The sequence below is a fragment of the Marmota marmota genome, unplaced genomic scaffold (genome assembly GCF_001458135.2).
Source record: "Marmota marmota marmota unplaced genomic scaffold, marMar, whole genome shotgun sequence".
In the NCBI taxonomy this organism is placed as follows: domain Eukaryota; kingdom Metazoa; phylum Chordata; class Mammalia; order Rodentia; family Sciuridae; genus Marmota; species Marmota marmota.
The window spans coordinates 3428290-3449554 of NW_026000052.1; the positions used below are offsets into that span (position 1 = coordinate 3428290).

Sequence of the window (21265 nt, forward strand, 5' to 3'; positions counted from 1 at the left end):
TTCGCTGCCTCGGAGGCGGCCTGTGCTGTTCCCCGCCCGGCAGGCCCAGCACAGTCTAGACGGTCCTCTTCCTGGACCAGTCAGGGGCCACCTCCTCCAGGAAGCTTCCCAGCATCTAATGCTCCGTCTGCAGCCCTGGGCCTCAAACCCTCCCTTCATCTCCCAGGCAGCAGCTTGCTTGGTCTCAGGACTGGTGCCTGGGTGCTGTGTCCCCGGCCAGCATGAGCAGAGGCTCTGTGTCCCTTCCCCTGCCGTCTCCAGCGGCCTCTTGGCACTCTTTCCCATCATGACCCTCTAAGGGTGTCCTGTGGCTGAGCCACCGAGGTCCTGGAGTGGGAGGAGTCCATTGGCTAAAACTGCCTGCCTGTGTGGATGAGGGCATGGGCCAGAGGGAGGCTTCTGACCCAGGCCACAGCCAGCTGAACGCCCCAGCAGACGCGGGCCTGGGGGGCATGGCGGGGCAGAGTCCCTGCCTGGAAGATTGAGGGGGCAGCAGGATGCAGGAGGCGAGGGGAGCTCAGGGTTATGTTCTTCCACTGCGTGGAGGGGCGTGGTCCCTCCCAGTACTGGCATTTGAGGTTCTGAGGCTCGGTGAAGTCCAGGAAGGCTTTCTGGAGGAGGATGGCACGTGCCTGGCTTCAGTGGGAGTCAGAGGGAAGGGCATCCCAGCGAGTGGCACAGCCAGAGCAGAGAGGAGGCAAGGGCAGGGCCAGGGGACAATGGCACCTTCACCCTTGGGACTGTTTGGAGTTAACTGCGATGATGTCAGGCCCGGGCACGAATGGAGCTGCCAGGAGCGTGTGCGTCTGTGTCGGGCCTGGCCCTGGAACCTGGCACCCAGCACGGGCGTTGCTGTTCCCTGAGCGTGTATCTGCGGAGCGAGGCGGAGACACTCCAGCTGGACAGGCTGGGTGTTGGAGCGGCTGCTGCTGACAGCCCTGGGCACCTGGCCTGAGCCGGCACCCTTCCCGGCTGCCTGCCGCTGGAAGGAACCCAGGCCCAGAGGAGACGCAGCTCAGGCCCCAGGGGCCAGGCAGAGCCAGGGACCATCTCTGGCCTAGGAGCATGGCCAGTTCTCACAGTGACCCAAGGAAGGACATAGGCCCAGGGAGAGACACTGTCTGACAGTGCACCTGCCCTGGTGCAGAGTCCCCAGTGCCCAGTTGTTGTAGCCCACTGGAGGCCGAGCGGGGCCGGCAGGTCGGGGTCCCTCGAGTGCACTCTCTGGAGCCCCTGCCTGCCTGTCCCAAGGGCCTCAGCACCACAGTCCTGATCTTTGTGTCTTACTCCCCGTCCCAGCTCCTGGGGCCCAGCCAGGCACGGGCTCCCTGGGGAACCTGGCCCCAGCCTAGAGCCCCAGCTGTGGTCAGTGACTGCATTCAGCCCATCATGACAGCTAACAATACCCAGGTCCTCTCTCTCGCCTCCCCAAGTTTAGTGAGACCCCTTGGAGGCAGCAGGGCCATGACTGTCTGCTCTGGGGCAAATATCAGAAGCCCACTCAGCTGTGTCTTCCCAGGGGAGGGTCTCGCACCTGGGTCAGGACCCCAGCAGAGGACAGGTTTCTCCACATCTGTATCTGTCCTGTTCCCCTGGGGCCAGTTCCTGCTGGCTGTCCACACACATGGCACAAAATGCCAGCCCTGGCCACAGCTAGACCGCTATGTCTGCCCAGGTCCTGGGACCAGCAGGGACCTGTTCCATCTCTCAGGAGAGAAGCCAGCCTGGGGCACACGTCCACTCCAGCCCCAGTGAGCTATGGCCAGCAGGCAGCAGTAGGGGTACAACTGGGCACCAGGGGCAGGGTGCAGAGAGGAGGGTCACAGAGACAGGGCTCAGTGTCCCACACATGAGCGTGCCATGGGGTCCAGGGCATTCGTGCAGATGTGGGCCTTGACAGTAGGGAGAGGGAGCCGCAGAGGGCACTGCCCTGCCCTGAGGTGGATGGTCATGACCACTGGCCCTGACCCACCCTGCCTCCTCATCCTGCTGCTGGGGCCTGACAGGTCACGCCATCCCTCCAGTCAGCAGTTTGCATCCCACAGAGAGGAAGGCCACCCTGGAAAGTGCCACACAGGACAATGGGCAGGAACGGCCTCTGTGTCGAGACCCTGTGGTCCCCACAGGTAGTGAGGACTGCTGAGGCTCTCAGCTGCAAGAGAGGCCTGTCTCCAGGACGATGCCTGCCGTCCAGCTTGGCCTAATGGGACACTGGGGCTTGGCTGGACTCCTGGGAGGCCCCTGCCTATCCTGGGCCTCAGTCTCCTCCCCAGTGACCTCAGAGTCCCAGCATCTGACCTCTCCTCCTCAGGCTGTCCTCCTGACCACAGAGGAGGACTCCCCAGAGTCCCTTCTGCAACCTCAGGGGAAGGTCAAGGACATATCAGTGACCCTGTGAGACCCAAAGTGGGCAGAGGGCAGGACAGTTGAGCCCCATGCCAGGGCACCTGCCTGCTTGGCCTCAGCTCACCTCTGCAGAGATGGTGCCGGTCATCTGGACGGCCCCGCCCTGCCGCTGCCTCCCTGGATCCTGCCTGTCAGCCTGTGTCCCCAGCAGGGCCAGCTGGCCAGCTGGCCTGAGCCACCTGGGGAATTGTGTGGGACTGGAGCTGCCAGGCAGAGCTCCCAGGAGCGTGTGAGGTCCCTGGCTCCGTCTCTGTCCTGTGTGTCTGGCCGTTTGTCCATCTCCGCCTGGCTCTGCTGTTTTGGGTCTGTCTGCAGCAGGCTGTCTGCACCTTGCTCTGTCTGCCTGTATCTGGAGTTGCCTGTGTGTCTGTCTGGATCCTCTCTTGCTGTCTTCCTGTCAAGGGGCCGGGTTCCAGGCCCCTGTGTCCCAGCAAGCCCCTCTGTCGGTATGTGTCCGTGTCCCCCCTCCACAGGCACCTCCCCGCCTGTTGTTAACCCTCGCAAACCTGGCTCAGAGTCGGCGGGGACACCCGGAGGCCTCCCCCACCCCAGCCAGACCTTGCCTGCCGGTTATTCTCGTGCATTCTTGGAGGAGGGTTGATCAACCCGAATCCCAGCGGCTCTAGCAGACCCCCCAAGCCCTCCAGGGACGTGCACACGGAGCTTGTCCTGCCAGCGTCTGCGAGGGCCTGGGAAAGGGGCGGTGGGCGCCTGTGCTCGTGCCCCCACGGGGCAGCCGGGAGCGGGCTCCTCCATGTGCCAGGTGCGAGGTGGCTGCCAGGAGGCCAGGCCAGCCCCGTGCCATCCAGGGAAAGACAGCAGGAGACGCAGAGGAAGGTCAGAGACGATGCAGGAAAGCCCCTGCGTGTGAAAGGCAAGGAGTGCGCCTGGTCCGGGTGGGGAGGAGCCATGGGAGGGTGAGCCCGGAGTTGAGTGGGACTGTCACCTCTGGGGGCGTGCAGGGGAGGGGCAGGGGCAGAAGCCAGACCGAATGCCCCTGGTGTCACACTGTGGACTTTGGGACCAAATGTTTTCTATGATTAATGAGCAAAATTAAATTCATTTAAAATTTTTAAAAAGAGAGAAAAATAAAGGCCCACAGGTGTGAAGTCGGTGGGGGGACTGCTCTGAGGTCTTTGCAGTGAGTTTGAAACCGTCTCCTGACTGTGCGAACCTAAAGGGGCCGGCACAAAAAGGATAGAAACCCAAACTCGGTTCAGAAGCGTTGTTTGTGAGCCCACTGGTGGCGTTATTTTGAAGACGATCACGTAGAGGAGAGGACAGGTACGCTGACCTAAGTGGAAAACAAGCTGCCCACCACGGACACCACCAGGCTCAGCGCCTCGAGCGCAGACCCGACCCTACAGTCGCACCAGCAGGAAATACCCAGGAGCTGCGGGCACCCCGCCCAGTCTTGTCTGAGAACCACCCTGTGGGGCCATCCCTGGGGTCCCACCAGAGCGACCCAGGAGCCGCCAGAGGGGCCTGCAGACCCACAGTCCCAGGCAGGGGGGCCACTGAACACCAGAAGGAGTGACTGCAGGATCTAGATTCATCAGCGAGTCTGTGACGCTGAAAACAGACAGGAACTAAGGGTCACAGCTTGTTCTGCAAGTGGCTAGAGGTGAGACTGGCCCCTTCCTTACGGCTGCTCCGGGCCAGCAGTCTGGGACGCACGGGAGGCTCTTCTGCACTTCCCTCGGAAGCACCAGGGTGAACGGCCGGGGAATGGACCGCATCTGAAGTGGCCGTTCCGCGTGTCCCCATGGACTAGCCTGTCTGGACTGGCTCAGGCTGCCCAAGCCATCTGGTGGGAAAGCTGGGCCAAGCCTCTGAACCCCCGGGTAAGGCAACAGCAGGACCAGAGAGGAGCAGAGGCTGCCTGACCGTGAGGCAGAAGCCAAGCGCCACAGAGGAGCAAGCGCCTGGGCGGTGAGGCCCCGCGCACCCAGCGCACAGGCCGGTGGTGGCTTTCCTTCCTGGTGGCGCAGGGAGACAGGAGGAGGGCTTGTGAGAACTGGCCTGGAGGCCAGCACATGCTGAGGCACAAGCCGACCGGGAGCAGGCATCTCGGAGCCCCTGGAGCACGCAGGCTGGGTGCTTTGCTAAGTCCTCATCTGTCAGTTTGGCGCCAGTGTTGGTGGGTAAACTGGCTCGCTCTGGGATCTTGCAAAACTCCAGTCACTCCCGCCACTCGGCCCCTGCCAAAAAAAGAAAAAAGACTGGGGAATAGGGGAAGGGGTCTGTCGCCCACTCCGGCCACTCCACTGGCTCTCGAGAGGGCGTGGGGACGACCAGAACTCGTGACGGGGTTGCTGAACCTTGCGCGTCCACACCTTGAAAAGTGAGCAGATGCTCATGGGAGGGGGCGTGGGCTCCAGGGTCAGTCTGCCCCCCGCGTTCATGTGCTGGGCCATGTCCACGGCAGGGCTCCAGGCAGGAAGTCCCTGAGCCCAAATTCCCACCTCTGACAATATGTCCCGAAGAGAGCATTGAGGTAGGTTCTGTGATCCAGGAGCCCCCCTACCCTAAACATCATTAAAAATATTTTTTCTCAGTGTAAACAGCCTAGATATCAAAAAGGAATTGGCTTTCAGTTTTGTAAGATAAAAAAAAAAAAATCTTAAGAGTGAATCTTCTTGACAGTGCTAGACTGTACAATTAAAAACAGTGGCCAGGCTCAGTGGAACACACCTGTAATCCCAGTGACTGGGGAGGCTGAGGCAGGAGGATCACAAGTTGGAGGTCAGCCTGGGCAACTTAGCAAGACCCTGTCTCAAAAGTTAAATAAATAAATGGGCTGGGGTGTAGCTCAGTGGTAGAGCACCCCTGGATTCAATACCCAGCACCCCCCAAAAAATTGAAGATAGTAGATTTTATGTCCGATGTCCAAGCATTCTGTTACTATTGATATTTAAATGAAAAAGCATCAGTCACGTTAAACAATGGATTATGATCAGAAATTATGTTGCACCCGAAATTTAATGATTCAGAAAAAGAAGAATGGTCGAGTTAGGTGAGAAGGCAAGAAACAGGTCACAGGACCCGGAGCCCAGCTCACTGCTGAGTGCAAGATCTTGACAGAACTGTGCTAGCAGCTCCCACCTTTTGCAGATGAGAAACAGGCTGGGGTGGGAAGGGGCTGGCAGAGACCTCAGGGGGCTTCGTCTCCTCCCACCTGCCCTGTTTCCAACCTGAGCCCTTACCTGTCATATGCATGTCCGCGGGTACCTGCTCCCATTTGGCTAGTTTCTTTCCTTTCTGAAATAGAAGGGTGTCTTCTGCACAGAGGTCTGGGTGACCCCGCGGGGCTGCTGGTGTTTTCACAGGCTGTTGATGGAGAAGAGGGCGGATGACAGCCGGGACTGTGGTCATCACCGGGGGCATCTTGGCGACTGTGATTCTGCTCTGCATCATCGCAGTTCTGTGCTACTGCCGGCTCCAGGTACCCCCCAGGGCAGGGTAGGGCCAGGCAGGGGAGGCCCAAGAGGCTCCAAGAAGGGACAGCCAGATCTCAGAGGAGGAGCCCAGCAGACAGCACTGGCGAGGGCTCCACCTGCCAGGCTCAGGGTCCATGGCCACCTGCTCACTCACCCAGGGCTTTCTCCAAGGCTCAGAGAGGACAAGGCACTGAGTGGGGGGCACACAGCTGCCCAGGGGAAGGGCAGAGGCGAGAGGGGCCGCCCTGCATGCTCCCCGGCCTGCCCGTGCTTTGGTGCCTCCGGAGGCCCTGTGTCCTCCTGAGGTGGGGAGCCTTCTGGGCAGGGTGAGGTGGCCCAGGGCGGTGTCCACAACTGGACACTGGGGCTGGATGGGGCTTGGACCCCAGCTCTGCAGCCCCCATCCTCGGTCTCCATTGGCAAAGTGAAGACGGGGATTTCTGGACGAGGGAATGAGCCACCGCAAGGTGCTGAGCGCAGCGCTGGCCCCAGCAAGACTGGCAGGTGGTTGTGAGCGGGCCGGCTCTCGGCAAGGCTGCCCTGAACCCTGGGGACCCTCTGGCGTGGGCCACCCTGTAGGTACACGTGCAGTGGCGTGCAACACGGTCACCCTCTCCCACAGTACTACTGCTGTAAGAAGGACGAGTCCGAAGAGGACGAGGAGGAGCCGGACTTCGCCGTGCACTCGCACCTGCCCCCCCTGCATTCCAACCGCAACCTCGTGCTGACCAACGGGCCCGCGCTGTACCCGGCCGCCTCCACCTCCTTCCGCCAGAAGTCCCCACAGGCCCGCACACTCTGCCGCAGCTGCTCCCAATACGAGCCGCCAACCTTCTTCCTGCAAGAGCCGGAGGACGAGGACGAGGCTGTGCGCAACGGCGGGGGGCGCGTGGCCTATAAGAGCATCAGCCAGGAGGACCTGGAGCTGCCCTCGGGGGGCTTCGGGGGCCTGCAGGCGCTCAACCCCAACCGCCTGTCGGCCATGCGCGAGGCCTTCTCCCGGAGCCGCAGTGTCAGCACGGACGTGTGACGGCTGTCACACGCCCAGCACTGCCACACAAGGTCTCCAGGCCACTACAGAATACCCATGGCATGTCCCCAGGGCTCCAGGCCCAAGCCCGGGCTCAGCCCAGCCTTCCTCACATCCCTGTCCTCAGGGGTCCCCAGGCATGAGGAGCCCCAAGCCCTCTGCAGGGATGAGGCTCAGTGAACCGCAGTGTGGCCACTTCAGGTAGAGGCCCGATGCCAGGGCAGGTGGGGATGGCAGAGCAGGGCAGGGCCTGGCTCTTGGGCACAGGGCCAGGCTCCTACCTCCGGGAGGTGCGGGACGGTGATCATGGTTCCAGCCCCAACTCAGCTCCCTGGCTGTGTGGCCTGGGCCATGCCATGCCCTCCCGGGGCCCTGGTCTTCCTGCCTGTGCCAGGAAGGGGTGGCCTCTGTGATGCCAGGGGCCCCGCAGCACAGGCCTCCCGGGGACAACAGGGACTCCACGCCCCCTGAACTCGGGTCCCCTTCTTCCCCCCTCTCTCCCTCTCCTTCTGCCCCCACCCCCTACAGGCACCTGCTGGGGCGGATACACTGTTGCCCTAAATGCCTGGCAGATGGACAGAAGGGAGAGTTTAGGGACAGCAAGGTTCTTGGCGTACTTGGCCCCTGGTCTGTTTCTGGTGAAGAGGGAGGCAGAGGGAGAGGGGACACTGCACAGCTGGTCCCCAGCCTAGGCCAGGCCAGCAAGCAGACACCTGGGGGGTAGGGAGGTGGGCAGAGCCGTGGCCCAGGGTTCAAAGGTCCCCCGACTCACCAGGAGTCCTGGGTGGCCTTCCCATCCATGGGCCTCAGCCTCCCCATCTGCCTGAGGAAGGCTGGCCTCAGAGAGTCCTTTGAGCTCTGATTCTCAGCAGGAGCCACCAGGTCCAGGGAGACTGGGCCACCCCCTTCCACCTTCTTCCCCCCAAGCCCAGTCCCTGCTGGTGCCCCGTGGGTCCAGCCAGCCAGAGCTCGCTGCTCCTGAGTGGGAGCACATGTCCCTCCAACTCCAACCAGGTCTCCCCAGGACTTTTGCCCCCTCTCTAGCCCTCTCTATCACTGGAGGAGATGGTGCCCAGTGGCCGCCAGGGGCACTGCCCCACACCCACGCCACTGCCACCCAAGCACAGCTGTCCTGCCAGGAGGAGGCAACTTTCTCTTTCTGGGCAGCAGGACCCAAGAGCCCCTTCCCTCTGGGAGCCTCCCCCTCCCCAGGTCCTACCATGGAGCCACGGGTGGGTGGGCGCTCAGCACAGGCACCTCCCAAAAGATAAGCCTTCAAGGGCCGGGCCGCCCCGAGCCAGGCCCGAGCAGGACCTTGCCCTCTTACTCCAGCGCCCGTGAGTTTCCAGAGACCGGGCAGTTGGTGGAGAGCCTCGGCCTGGGCACCGAGTCTCCCTCCTCTTCCTCCTTCCTCCCGCCTCGGCTGTGGTGGGGTTCACCCCGGGCCCTGTGCAGTCTGCTCCCCACACCCCCAGAGCCTGCATCCCATCCCACCCTGTCCTGCATCCTGTGGAGTCGCCGGGCATCCGCTGAGGTGGGGCGAAGGGCACTCCCCAGCCCTTCCACGTCCCTCCCTTCTTCCTGGCCTCTTCCCTCTGGTGTAGTTCATAGATCTCCTTGAAACAAGCACCACCCCTCCCAGCCCCCTCCATGCCGCCGTGACGTGACGGGGCCTGCTGGCGGAGCCCTGGGCTCCCTGGGAAAGCGAAGCCAATAAACCTTGTCTCGCAGCCGCTGCTCCATGTCTTCAGTGCGCTTGGGCTCCTGCCGTGCAGCCCCCTCCTGGAGCTGCCCAGTTTCAGACAGTCACCTTTCTGATCTGGCTGGTGGGGTCCGGGGCCTGGGACTGGGAGTGGCTTTCTGGGAGGACTTGCCACAACAAGTCGCTGTGTTTTTTAGTTCCCTAGAGGTGATCTTCTGAGATTGGGAACCACCACTGTAGTGCTGAGCTGCTAGAAAGTTTCTGGGTAACGGGCTGTGTTACCTGGGACAACAGGCTGACCATCTCTGGGCCTGCTTTAGCATCGATGCAATGGGGACCTTAGAACTTTCCTGCCGGAGCCCAACAGCTGCTCTGGATGGTAGCCCTCCGATGCCCATGGGTGCAGGCACACACAGGGGCAAGAGTGCCTGGGCTGATGGCTGCCTAGGTTCCCTCAAAGCCCCAAGTCCCTCAGAAACTGTTCTGGTGAAACGAGGCACTGAGGTGGCCCCTGCTCTGGGTTCTAGCTGGAGACAGTCCATCCCCAAATTGCAGGGGACTGACAAGCAACTGTGGGCCTCCCTGCTACCTGGGCTCCCAGGAGACACTGCCCGTGGCCACCTGGGCACTGAGAACATGGTGCCAAACACACCTGCATGTGGTGCCCTGATCCTGAGCTGGGGCTCAGGCTCCATGAGGGGACACACGCCAGTTGACAGCAGGCTTGAAGTTCTGGCCAGTTCTGAAGCCAGCACTGAGCCCCGACGTCCCTCCCTGGGCCCCCGTTCCCTTTGTGCTTCCTGACTGCTTGCTGCACCTGACTACTGCAGCCGCCTGACCGCACACCCTCTGCTGAGCCAGAATCCCCGCATGGCTCACCCTGGCTCTCAGCCCCTGTGCCCGCCAGCCTTCCTGCCAGAAGCAACTGAGATCGCGAAATGCCACCATAAATACGGTCACTTTATTAACATACGCCGATGAGTACTGACAAGGATACAGGACACCCGGCTGTCCATGCCCAGTGCACCATGAGAAAGGGCCTCTTCAGGGGCATAAAGTGCATGCCCCTCTGAGCACAGCTCCTGCAGGGCAGGTGGAGCTGACACTAGGTCGTGGGATGGGGTCCCCTGGAAGGAGCATGCCTCAGTACCTCCAGGGACTGACGGTCTGTGTCCCCTGGCTGCCCTGGCAAGTCACCTTGGAATGGCTGCACCTCTACAGAGCAGAACCTGGGCCAAGGGCAGGTCTCACCTCCATGCTGGGCTTTGGACTCTGGGCCCCATGTTTCTGGGGCTGCTGGGGGTGGAGGTGGCAGCCACCAACACAGGACCCTCTGGCTCCAGGTACAGCCCCCACAGCTGGGGCAACTCTGGGGAGGGGTTGCTGGGTGCTGGAGGCTGTCCCAGGGCTGGGCAGAGCATCGATCCACAGGCCATGGAAATCTGCTGAGGATCAGCCGAGGCTCCGCCTCAGGCCTTCACACCCGGGGGCCCACAGGACGAGTGTCCAGGGAGGGGCCCCAGAGCCAAATAAGCTCAGGGCGGGCACCCGAGTCTCAAGGGGCTGCAGGGCCAGGCCTGGGAGTGGGAGTCCGGCAGGAGCGGCAGCAGGCCTTGCTGTAGTACCAGTGGCCGCAGAGGTTCACCCTGATGGCCAGAGCGCAGTTGGTGCCCGGCTGGTCCTGGCAGCTGTCATCTGGGGATGTGATGGGGCAGGGTGATGGGGTAGGGTGTTGGGAGGAGGCCAAGAGGCAAAAATGCAGGGCCCCCCCACAGTCTTTTTCTCAAGGGCAAGGGCTTTGCCCTCTGGGCAATAGGAACCTGTGGTCTCAGCCATGGTGGATGTCCCCTGCAGGTCTCTGCCACCTCTTTCCCACCCCACACCCTCCCAGCCAGTCCTGGAGTCCCGAGGGGCTTGATCTGTCACTGGGAGAGGTGACACCTCAAGGGCCAGGATTTGAGGAAGACACTGTCCCCTGGACATCCTGAACATCCCCTGGAGCCCACAGTTGCCCCCTCCCCACTTGAGATGCTAAAGCAGAATCGCCACCTGCCTCTGCCGCTCGCTGCCATCCCAGAGCCCTTGTCCACCTGCCAGGACCCAACCAGAGGTCCTGCCTGGCCCCTCCTCCCTGCAGCCAGGGCAGCACCAGAAAATCCTGGTCCAGGGGCTCCGGGTGCCCTCCCACCTGCTTGTCCCACAGGCCCTGGCTCTGGCCACAGCCCCCTGGGAAGCCCTGCCCTCGGGTGCCCCTCTCACCTGGGGGCTCTGTGGGGCAGGGCTGAAGGTCACAGGCTTGCCTGCCCACGGGCTTCACCAGCGGGTCACATCCGCGGACGATGTCGGTCCCCTGGTAGCACTTCACGTCCCGCATCCTCACGCCCACCCCGCAGGTCTTGGTGCACTGACATGGGAGAGACCAATGGCGTGGCAGAGCCTCTCCGACCCCACCCGCTGCCCACACGGGGCACAGGGAGCTCCCCGGAGCCTAGACCCTGCGGCCGGGCTGAGTGGGAGGTGAGGAGACCCCGATTCTCACCCCAGCTCCGCCATTTCCCCAGGCACCGTGTGGGTGGCCCTGAGTCGGCCCTTCCCCCTTCGGCGGACGCCTGCTGTCCTGGGCCTCTAACACAGACAACTTACTATGGCCAATCCAATGCATCTTGGAGCCACTGCCCCCACGCTGGATCCCTGTCCAGATGTCCCCTGGGTACGCTAAGCTACCCAGAACACCAGGGTCATCTGCTGACCCCGATGACCCTGCCATCCTCCTGCCATGCTCCTACAGGCGGAGGCTTCCTGATGTGGGTGACCCTACACCACCCAGGCAAGCCTGGGACCTGGGCCTGGGCTCCCTGCAGTGGGTGGGCGCCTCTGCCCTGCCCTCCCTCCAATTTTCTTTCCAAAGGCACAGAGAGAACAGGGAGGACTTGGCAGGAGGCTGCCCGCCGGCTGCCCACCCGGCCTGGGGAGTGGCTCAGCTGGAGGTGAGAGACGGCTGGCTTGGCATCACGGCCAGAGGACAATCTGCCTTTGGCGGGCACCCAGGGAAGCCTGTGGACGTGCCCCGGGAGACGGGCGGGCTGCCGGCGCCGGCCCCCTGTCCCTGGGGAGAGGGTGGGATGGGGCAGCTGAGGAACAAACCCTAAAGCGGTGCCTGGCATGGTGGGCAGGCAGCAGCCGGGACACGACAGGCCACACGCCCACGGCCATCTGCACCAGCCCCCTCGCCCGCCCCAGCCTTGGGAACAGGGAGGCCCTCCTCCTCCACACTGCTCCCGGGGCCCTGCTCCCTCCTAGCCCACCTGCCAGCAACGCCTGCTAGGCACCTGTCCCTAGAGGCCCACGGTCCTCCCAGAATTCATCTGTCTGCATGGCTCCCTGGGACCCCAGCCCCAAAAGGTCTCCCCTGCCCCTCCCCTCCTCCTCCCCCCGGGCCTGGCTGGGACCCTACATCTCCTCAGCCCTCTGCCTCCTCCCGGAAGCCCCAGCCCTGCCTCAGTCTCTCCCCTCTTGCTGGGGGTCTTTCATGGGCAATAGGAGCACGTGGTGCGGGAAGCAGAGGACTCGTGCAAGGCAGGGTCTGTGTGAGGTCCTCCTGCCTGCGTGGGGTTGGGGGTCCCAGCCCTGTGCTCCGAAGAGTGGCTGCACTCATGGGAACCCACCTCCAGACCCCTGCCACCCACTGGTCCCAGGGGCCCAGGCCAGGGCGGCCTCCGTGTTGGTGTCTGGGACATACTATGAAACTCTCAGGAAAGATCCTGAGCTCCAAGTCCCCTCAGATACCTCTTTACTGTCCCTAAGCTCTCAGAGTTGGCCCGAGTGGAAACTAACCCCGCCCAGTGATTCTCAAAGCTGGCTCTGGGCCTCCCTGTGTGCCCCTCTGGGAGCCTGTGGCCTCACTGCAGGCGCTAGGGACACAGAGCCTGCAGACTTCTGTGTGAGCTAATGAGAGCGGATGTCGGGACAAGGCTGGCTGTGGTGTAAGAAAGACTCGGAGCGCTGGCAAGGCCTGGGCTCTGGACACTGCCAGCAGCCTCCCAGGAGGATGCGGGACAGCGGAGGTGCACTTGCCCTGCCTCACCCACCAGGGACAGCTGCTGCCCCAGCTAAACCAGGGTGCTTGACCCGAGGGGGTTCCTCTTCTGGGAGACGGGATGGGCTGGCTTGGGGACTCCTTCCCTTTGCAAATTCTCCACACCCCCTGGGTTGGGCCCAGGGCTCCCATGTTCCATAGGGCCCCCCAATAACTGTGGGACCCTCAGGAAGCTGGACAGCTCACCGAACTCCTAATTCTTCCTCTGAGAAATGGAAAAGAGCCCTCCTCAGGGGGATCTGGGAGGGAGGAGACCTCAGGCTGCCCTGGGGACCCCGCGGTGAGGGCACTGCCAGCCCAGCACCCTCTGGCTGGGAGTTCTGGGGACCAAGGAGTCCACAGAATCATGCAAGGGCCAGGCCTGACACTGGGGCCAGGAGAGACACTGCCCTGCCCTGTGGGCATAGTGTCTGCCATCTAGCTGTACCCCCAAGTCCCACAAACCTGCCTCGCTGCGTCTCACCCTGGGGTCTGTCTGCCTCACGAGGGAGTCAGGCCCACATGCTGACGCAGTCACCACTTAAAGGCCACAGTGTGAGTCTGGAAAACAACCAGGCCCCTGAGGCCCTGGACAAGCGCTGCAGGGCCAGCAGGGGCAAGATCAGGGCAGGCTTCCTGGAGGGGGCAGCCCTCCACCCATTGATCTAGTACACTGAGAGGCTAACCAAGGACAGAACCCTTAGGGACCTCTGCGGCAGGAGGGGACCGTAGGCGCTCACCTCTGACCAGGGGCTGGTGTACCACTTGAAGCAAGGCCTCTCAAAGCAGGTGCTCTCCTCGGGGGGCTTCCTGGCCAGCCCGCACTCGGGGCCGCTACGCGTCTGCGGCTTCCCATTGGCCAGCTCCATGCAGAGGACCAGCCGCCTCTTCACACCACGCCCACAGGTGGTGTTGCACTGAGGGCCAGAGGGACAGGTCAGCGGCCAGGGGCCAGTAGCACCAGGACAATCCACCCAGCAACTTCCGGGGATAGAAGTCTGGTCAAGAGCCTTTGGCTGAGAATATCTGAATCAATAGGCAAATTGGCCAGAACGCTGCTCAATAACCATTTGGCCCCAAACAGATTTGATCAAAAGCAATTTCGCCCAAAACCATCTGTTTTGAAACAAATTGGCTAATGGCAATTTGACCAAGGAGGAAGTGGCCAAAATCAATTTAGCAGAAAACAACTTGTCCCAAGATTATCTGGTTAATCGTAAGCAGCCAGAGCAAGTGGTTGAGAGCAATGCAGGGTGACTGGTCTAAGAGGGTGAGGGTGACGGCTGCCAGTGAGGATGGACGTCAAACCAGAGGGCCCGCAGCACGCGCCCCTGCCCACCAGGAATGTGGGCCCGAGCAGACACCACGGAGCATGTGCCCACTGCATTCAGGAGAACACTAAGGGTTTTCCTGCCTGTTTGGCTTATTGTGTTTATAATTAACTTTAGTGAATCACACCTTCACAATTTGCAATTAATTCCTCATTTGGACCAATCTATCCTTCCCACCGTTGGGCAAATTCTCTCTGGCCCCACACTCTCCCGAGGAGCCGCCCAGGCTCCGGGGCACTCACCCGCTCCCAGTCCTGGGCCAGCCAGTGTGCCGGGCAGTTCTTGTCCCCACAGGGGTGGATGGCCAGGGGCTTGGTCTCCATCTGGCACTGAGATTCGGGGACCACCCGTCCGTCACTGGTCTTACAGTACACGTGCCTGATTGTGCGGCCCTGCCCACAGCTTCCACTACACTGCGGGAGGGGACAGCAGGGACAGAGTTAGAGGGGTACTCCACAAGCCCCCCACCCACGCGTCCAAGGGAGAAGAACAGCTCCCGGGGCAGCATGGGGAAGCAGTTGCCCTGGTAACCAGTTTTTAAATAACATTTTCTGTTCTAATTACAGAAATAACATGTTCAATGCAAAACACACAGAGAAAAGCACAGCTCAAAAGGTCACGTGTGCCCCTCCCACCAGAAGTGACCCTGGCCATCATGTGAGCAGCTCTGTTCCAGACAGAGAGAAGACAGATGGAGAGAGAGAGAGAGAGAGAGAGGGAGGAGACACAGAGAGAGGGAGAGAAATGGGCCCAGAGACTGAGGGAGAGAAAACGGACATGTGAACACAGACAGGCAGAGAAGCAGAGACAGGCTGAGAGACAGAGACAGAGAGAAACACACAGACGGGGAGAGGCAGAGGGAGGGAGAAACAGAGAAAAGGGAGAAGGAGGCGGAGACAGGGAGAGGGACGGAGGTGGACACGGGCACAGGGAGCATGCTCATGGCACGCGTTTTGGTCCCTTGTGACGGACATCTTCACTCCAGGAAAATGGGAAACTCGGGCGTGGCAGGGTAGTGCCCTCCGACTCCTCTCTGCCCCGGCCCTTCCCTCACCGGTCCCCAGTCCGAGACAGTCCACTGGCGGTCGCAGGGGGGCCCCGTGCAGTTCTTCTCCCCCACAGGCCGAGTGCTGGGGTCACACAGCTTCTCGTCCTCGGAGCAGCGGATGTCCCTGGTCACCACACTGCGCTCCCCACACTTGGCCGTGCACTGCGGGGAAGCCAGGGTGAGGGGTGGTGGGGACACGGGCCGCCTCGCCCTGCCACGCGGTTCCTCGGCTCTCGCTCACCTCGGACCACTCGGACATCTCCCACTGCGGCCCGCAGGCCGGGTTGCGGCACGTCTTGCGCTCCTCAGGCCGCACGGCCTCTGCGGCCTCACACAGGTCGCTGTACACGGAGCTGTCGAAGCCAGGGGACAGCATCTTCCAGCAGCGCACGATGCGGAACTGGTAGCCCTCACCACAGGTGCGCGAGCACTCGCTCCAGCTGCTGGTCTCCCACCTGGCTCGGAGGGAGAGGGGCAGGGGCCAGCCTCAGCCCTGCCCTGCAGCCCCACCCTCCCCTCCTGCTCCACCCCGGGGAGGCTGAGGCCAGTCACAGCCCAGCCAGACAGGAAGGGGTGAAGCAGTGGTGGCTGTGGCCATGGCAAAGGGGTCCTCAGGAGGCCTGTGGGGTGCTGCAGGATCCACCAGCAGGGCCCAGCCACCTCCTCTGCCCTCACCTGCAGGCCTGCAGCCTGGTTCCCTTGCCCACTCTGCTCCCAACACCCTCCCCGCCTGCTGTACCCCTCTTGGGACCTGGAGCCCTAAGACCCCACGCTGCTGGGTGGCATAGGTGGGTGGCATAGGTGGCCCCTGGGTACTCTGGTTCTCCACTAGCAAAGGTGGAAATGAGCAGAAGGAGGCCCAGCCAGTGTGCGGAGCAGACCCCTCCTCTCCTCCCACCTGAGCTGGGGTCCTCGGGAAGATTAGAATAAGAGGTTCAAAGCCTGTGGGGCTGAGGGGACAGGCCCACTCTGTGACAGTCGGGGTCTTCACCCTTCCCAGGAAGGAGCAAATGCCCAGGACAGAGCAGGCCAGAAGACTGTGTCCTCCCAGGGGTGACCGCTCGGCACCTTGGCTCTCACACTGGTTGTCACCAGGGGAGGGTGTGCTTAGGGCTCCGTCTCTGTATCGACAAGGCAGGACAGGAGGCCTGGGGCTGGAAAGACAGCCTCTGCCCGCATCTCAGAGACAGCCAGTTGTTATTTTGGGAATAATCTTTTTGGCTTAGAGACTCCTAGCTGTTCCCAGTAGGCCTGGGGGCAAAGACACCCGGCAACAGCAGCACAGAGGAGCATCCTCAGCCTTTGGCAGAGAGCAGCCCTCGCTCTGCCCCTCCTGCAGGGCCCTGGGGCCCCAGCCCACTGCCCTCCACCCCACAGGGTCCCGCTGCTGCTCCGGGCAGAGGCAGGTAGGGCTGCAGTGCGTGGCGCACACGTGCGCTGGGCCCCCGCGCAGGCACCTGGGCTGGCACTCCCTCCCCGCGCAGAACTCGTGGACAGGCTCGGGTCGGGTCAGGGCGTCACAGTAGCTGTCATCTACCTCCACCCCGTCGTAGCGGACGCACATGGCGTAAGTCGACATGACCCCTGTCGGGCAGGGAAAGGGCCTGAGCGCAGGTGGTGGGCAGAGGGCCTGGGAGCCCCCTGGGTTGGGGACCAGGAGAGTTCCCGGCTCACGGCACCATTGAGAGTTCCAGGGCAGGCTGGGGGCCAGGTGTCCCTCCCTGCCCAGGGCCAGGGCCCCCTCTTCTCGTCCCTCCACAGCCCCACCCCATCTAGCCAGGTGCCGGCTCACCTGTGGAGAACCCTGCCTCTGAGCAAACTCAAGTCACCCTCACAGCCACACAGCTGGCCTCACAGCTAGCCCTCCTGCTTTAACCCCGCGGGCAGACCACAGCGTGGAACCTGACCTTCAGGTCCTCTCCAGCGCCTCGGGGCGAGAGCAGTCGCCCAGTCCTTAGCAAAGGTGCTCTCGAGCTGACTTTAATCATCACTCTTCATGTAGATCTTTCTGGGTCCCACCATGGGGACGTAGGGAAAGGGCCACCTTCACCTAATGGTGTCCCAGACCCCCTCCACTGCCTTCTCATCTTCCTGCCCACAGTGGCACAAGGCCCAAGCTCCCTCAACGGGGTAGCCCCTGCCAAGGAGCCAGGGAGAGTCAGGGAGACGCTGGAGTGGGGCGGAGTCCGCTGGGTGAGAGAGGCAGCCCTCCTGGAAGCCAGTCCCCAGGCAGAGGAGCCCAGCCCCCGCGCCCCTTCCACTTCCTCCCCTTCATCCCTGGGGAATTTTCTGGACACCTCTTCGTGACACCAGTCCCAGGAGCAAAGTTCCTCCAGGCTCTGCCACAGGCTGGCCCTTAGACTCAGTGTGGGCCAGCAGCCCAGCGCGGGGGCAGACAGGACGGGCCACCATCCCCAGCACACCTTGGCCTGGGGTGGGAGCCTGCTCTGCACGATGACCTGTCACGGGACACTTGCCGACCTCTATGCCATGCGTGGCTGACCCACCCCTTGACACCCCGGCCTGGGTTTCCAGCACACTCAGCTGTGAGCATCAGAGGCAAGCACAGGAGGGTGGAGGGCCTGCAGCATGCAGGGGGTGGGAGACCCAGGCAGGGAGCCACTCACAGAGGGCACCCCAGCTCTGTCGAGTCTGCCCAGTGCCATTGGCCCAGTTAGGAGCCTCCCGCAGTGACAGGGAACTGGCTGTCTCTGTCCACTGCTGGATAGCCTCAGATGCACAGGTATACACAGAGTTCATCCTTCCCCCAGAGCCAGACCTGCCCTGACAGTCTCCTGGGTCCTGCTTTGCGTCTTGAGCTACCCAGAACAGGCCCAATCCCCCTCCCTGGTCACTCTTTGGGTGTTGAGGGATGGTGGTGTCATGTTCTCCCTGGGGACATTGTCCATCCAGGACTGTCCAGCAGGACTCTTGCTACATAGACCATCTTGTCCTAATGACATGTCACAATGTCACATCTCCAGACAGTGATGTGTCCAGATGCTTCCCAACCATCTCCCCAGCCCCAGCACCCCTGGAGTCCTGAGGCAGGGGGCCAGGAGGAGGAGCCTAGAACACCCAGCTTCTGGGTGCTGCGGCAACACCCCCTCTGGCCCAGCTCCCTCAGGTCACCCTGAGGAGGGCAGTCCTGTGACTCACTGCTGAGACCAAGGGACCCACTGCTGTGGGGCTCACTCGATGCCACAGCCTCGGGTCAGACAGATGGCAGTGATGGCCACAATCAGCAAGGGCTCCTGTGGATTGGCTGTGCCCACGATGGGTTGCTCCGTATTTCCCAGTGGTCCCCACAGCCACTTGTGAAATAAAGCACACATCTCATTTCCAGCCACAGAAGAGGAAGCAATGTGGTCAGCCAACAACGGGTTCAAATGCTGTGCCACGCTCCACCAGAATGCCAGGTGCAGGGGGCCCCCGCGTGCGGGAGGGGCACAAGAGAGGCAGGGTCAGCGTGGGCAGAACCGAGGGTGTGGTCCACTACAACTTCCTACTCGAGGGCTGTCTCCTGAAATGCTACCAGGGCAGCAGGGACACAGCCAGACTCAGACTGCCTGGTGTCCTCTCTGGCCAGGGAGTGTGGGCACCCAACGCCTTGGCCAGCTGGGGGTGCTGGGTAAACCAGGAGCATCACGCACCTGTGGGGCCACAGAGTGTTCTCTAAATCAAGACTTGACATCACAAGCCTAGATACAGTCGTCCCCAGATGGCCCTTGCTCTCTACCACATTCCCCCTCCCTCCAGGGCCCTGTGTCCCACTGTAACCCGTAGCATCCCCCCGGGTAGGGAAGGAGCAGGCCACAGGGGCAGCTCTGGCCAGCGTCTCAGTGTGGAGGTGGCTGCCACACCTCCTGACAGGCGTGGCTTCAGATCCCCCTCAACACTTTCTAATTGGAGTGTCCGACCAGGTGACCCCAGGGGGAGGGTCTCTCTGCCCTGGCCCCTCCCCGCTGAGAGGTCCTGGACTCTGACCCGCCCCTCAGTAGTAGACCGCAGGGTCTGTCTTGCCCTTCGCCATCTGCCATAAGCAAAAGCAAAACCCTGGGCCCGGAGGCCGCCTCTGATTGTCTGAGAAGGGACACAGTACTGGCAGCCGTGGGGAGGGGGCCCAGGGCCAGCAGCCCATGGGAACTAGGATGCTCTACTGGACACCCCAGGACCCAGCTCCCGAGGCCCGACAGCTCCCAGTACCTGTGGTGCAGGTGGCACTGCAGGGCTCGTGGGAGGAGAGCTTCCAGCGGTACATGTCAGCCGGACTCACACCTTGCTTGCGTGCCTTGGGCCTGGTCCTGAAATGAGGGCAGGCAGGGACATGAGGACGCTGGACGCCCTGCACCTCTTTTCCTGGGAGGTGCATTGTCCCTCACAACGTCCCTGCTCTGGGCCCAGGAGAGATCCCCACCAGTGAGGGCCAGGCCCCCACTTCCTAGAACAGAATGGGTGAAGCCCCTGGGGGGGATACTTCAGGAGTGGACACTGCTGGCCTCTGTCCATCTGAGTACCTCTTCTGAGCAGGCTGAAGGACCCCCGAAGTCCCCCAGCAGTGCTGGAGGGACGGAAACAGCGCCTTGCGCAAGCACCTCACTGTACTTGCTCACGACAGCCAGCGGATTCTCTCTTCCCACCCCAGGGGGCCTTAGGTCCTGAGAACGTTCCAGAATTCTCTCCTTACTGCTCCCTCAGCTGGGATTCTGAGTGTAGGGGAGCACCAGCCATTCAGCCTCCAATTATCAAAATTCGAAGTCCGCTGCGCCGGTGGAGTGGCGCATCCCGTGTTGGGGGTGGGGTGTCTGGGACGGCGGCACAGACCTGCTAACGGGAAGAGGCACGCTGGGTCCCCGCCAGCCACCAGCTACAGTTCTTGGCCGGAACTCAGGGGCCGAAGCCAACTATTGTTAGGAGTTGGCTTCCCCAAGCGTCGGTGCGCCTGGCGTCGGCCTCGGCCCCCACTCTGCAGGCTCGGCAGGGGAGGGGGGTCGAGGCGGCTCCCTCGGCCCGGGACGTCTGCTGGAAGACATGCCACCCAAGCTGGAGGGCAGCCCAAGGAGTCCTGCAGCCCCAGGGCCAGGGGAGGTAGGGTGGGCCCAGCCGACAGCAGCTCACCCAGGCCCCACCTCCCCTCGTGGACACGGCTGCAGGCCCAATCCACTTCCCTCAGGCCCAGCTGGGCTGGCTAAAGAGGATCTGGCTAACACCCTACACGAGGCTTAAACTGGGGCCACTTCTTTCCGGGTCCATGGTCACCTTGGTGGTCAGGCCGAGTGTTATGGGCATCGCGTTCTGAGGGCTTGCTGGTTGATTCTGGGACAAGACAGGCTTGGCTGCACGGAGCCTGCTAGCCGAGGCTGTGAGGAGCTCTTCTGCTTTGCTTGGGCTGGTTCATGCTCCCCAGGAGGACCCCGGCTCCAGCGGAGCTGTGGGGTGAACATCGCCTGGACAGGCAGGGCACTGAGAACCCAGGAAACGGTCTACCAGGGTGAGCTCCCTGGCGAGCCAGATGACGTGGCTCCAAGAGGGCCCCAGGAGGAGCAGGCCAGGCAGTGAGGCCAGGGCCTCCCTGGGCTCCAGCCTCCGGTCTGTTCAGCTTTGCCCAGGTTCCAGGAAGAAGGGAGCCTCTCCCCTCCCTCTTCTTACAAAGTAGAGGAAACTTTAAAAGGGGAGGGGGTGTCTAAGACCCCAAAACCTCAGAACAAGGGACCAGCGGGATCTGCTTAGAGCTGCTCGCAGAGGGCGATCCTCCCAGGAGAGGGGAACCCGGGTAAACCGGTCCCTGATGCTGGGTTCAGGACACTTGGAGCTGCGCTGGTGGGTCCCCCACCCTGCTTTCAACAGTTTTCAGCTCTGCCCAAGAACAAAAGGAGATGAGAAGATGCAGTCCCTGCCCCAGCCCCTCCTGGGGGAGCCTGCCATCTCTGTCCAATCACACGAGCTGCAGTCAGCGCACAGTGTGACTCACACCTGACTCAAGAGACAGCCACAGGTTCAAAATAACCCTCTGGATTGGAAGTCTCAAAGGTACTCGTGGAGGGCTGCCCACACACCACTCTCGCCAGCACGTGCAGGCGTGGGCCAGAGCACATGCCGCTCTGGAACCAACCCTGCATATATTGGCACAACAGGGCGACACCTAACAGGTTCCCTTATGGGAAGCAGCACCAAGAAGCAAGCACCCCGGAAGTCACTGAGCCGCCCACCTCCCTCCCTCCGTCCCGAAGGGG

General features: G+C 62.2%; 2 protein-coding genes and 1 long non-coding RNA gene across 7 annotated transcripts in view; 1 reads left to right on the plus strand and 2 right to left on the minus strand.

Moving 5' to 3' along the window:
• The window catches only part of Fam163b (family with sequence similarity 163 member B), a 25099-nt gene extending 16493 nt beyond the window's left edge, over positions 1-8606 (plus strand). Inside the window, exons 2-3 of the mRNA XM_015505796.2 lie at positions 5736-5851; positions 6469-8606. Coding sequence (XP_015361282.1) covers positions 5759-5851; positions 6469-6876 — 501 coding nt within the window. The 5' untranslated portion in view covers positions 5736-5758 and the 3' untranslated portion in view covers positions 6877-8606. The remainder of the gene's footprint in view (positions 1-5735; positions 5852-6468) is intronic.
• On the minus strand, positions 3460-5749 carry LOC125619733. Its single transcript, XR_007351303.1, has 2 exons — positions 5613-5749; positions 3460-4607 (listed from the first exon to the last, which is right to left on the minus strand). It is a non-coding gene; the product is annotated as an uncharacterized LOC125619733 (long non-coding RNA).
• Positions 8607-9517: 911 nt separating the features above from the next.
• Positions 9518-21265, minus strand: part of Adamtsl2 (ADAMTS like 2) — a 32736-nt gene continuing 20988 nt past the window's right edge. For all 5 annotated transcript variants that reach the window (XM_048813384.1, XM_015505793.2, XM_015505794.2 and 2 more), the window contains 8 exons: positions 19239-19336; positions 16490-16616; positions 15274-15487; positions 15039-15194; positions 14227-14397; positions 13394-13570; positions 10838-10982; positions 9518-10273 (listed from right to left, as the gene is read on the minus strand). In XM_048813384.1, the coding sequence (XP_048669341.1) occupies positions 10134-10273; positions 10838-10982; positions 13394-13570; positions 14227-14397; positions 15039-15194; positions 15274-15487; positions 16490-16616; positions 19239-19336 (1228 nt within the window). In that variant the 3' untranslated portion in view covers positions 9518-10133. The remainder of the gene's footprint in view (positions 10274-10837; positions 10983-13393; positions 13571-14226; positions 14398-15038; positions 15195-15273; positions 15488-16489; positions 16617-19238; positions 19337-21265) is intronic.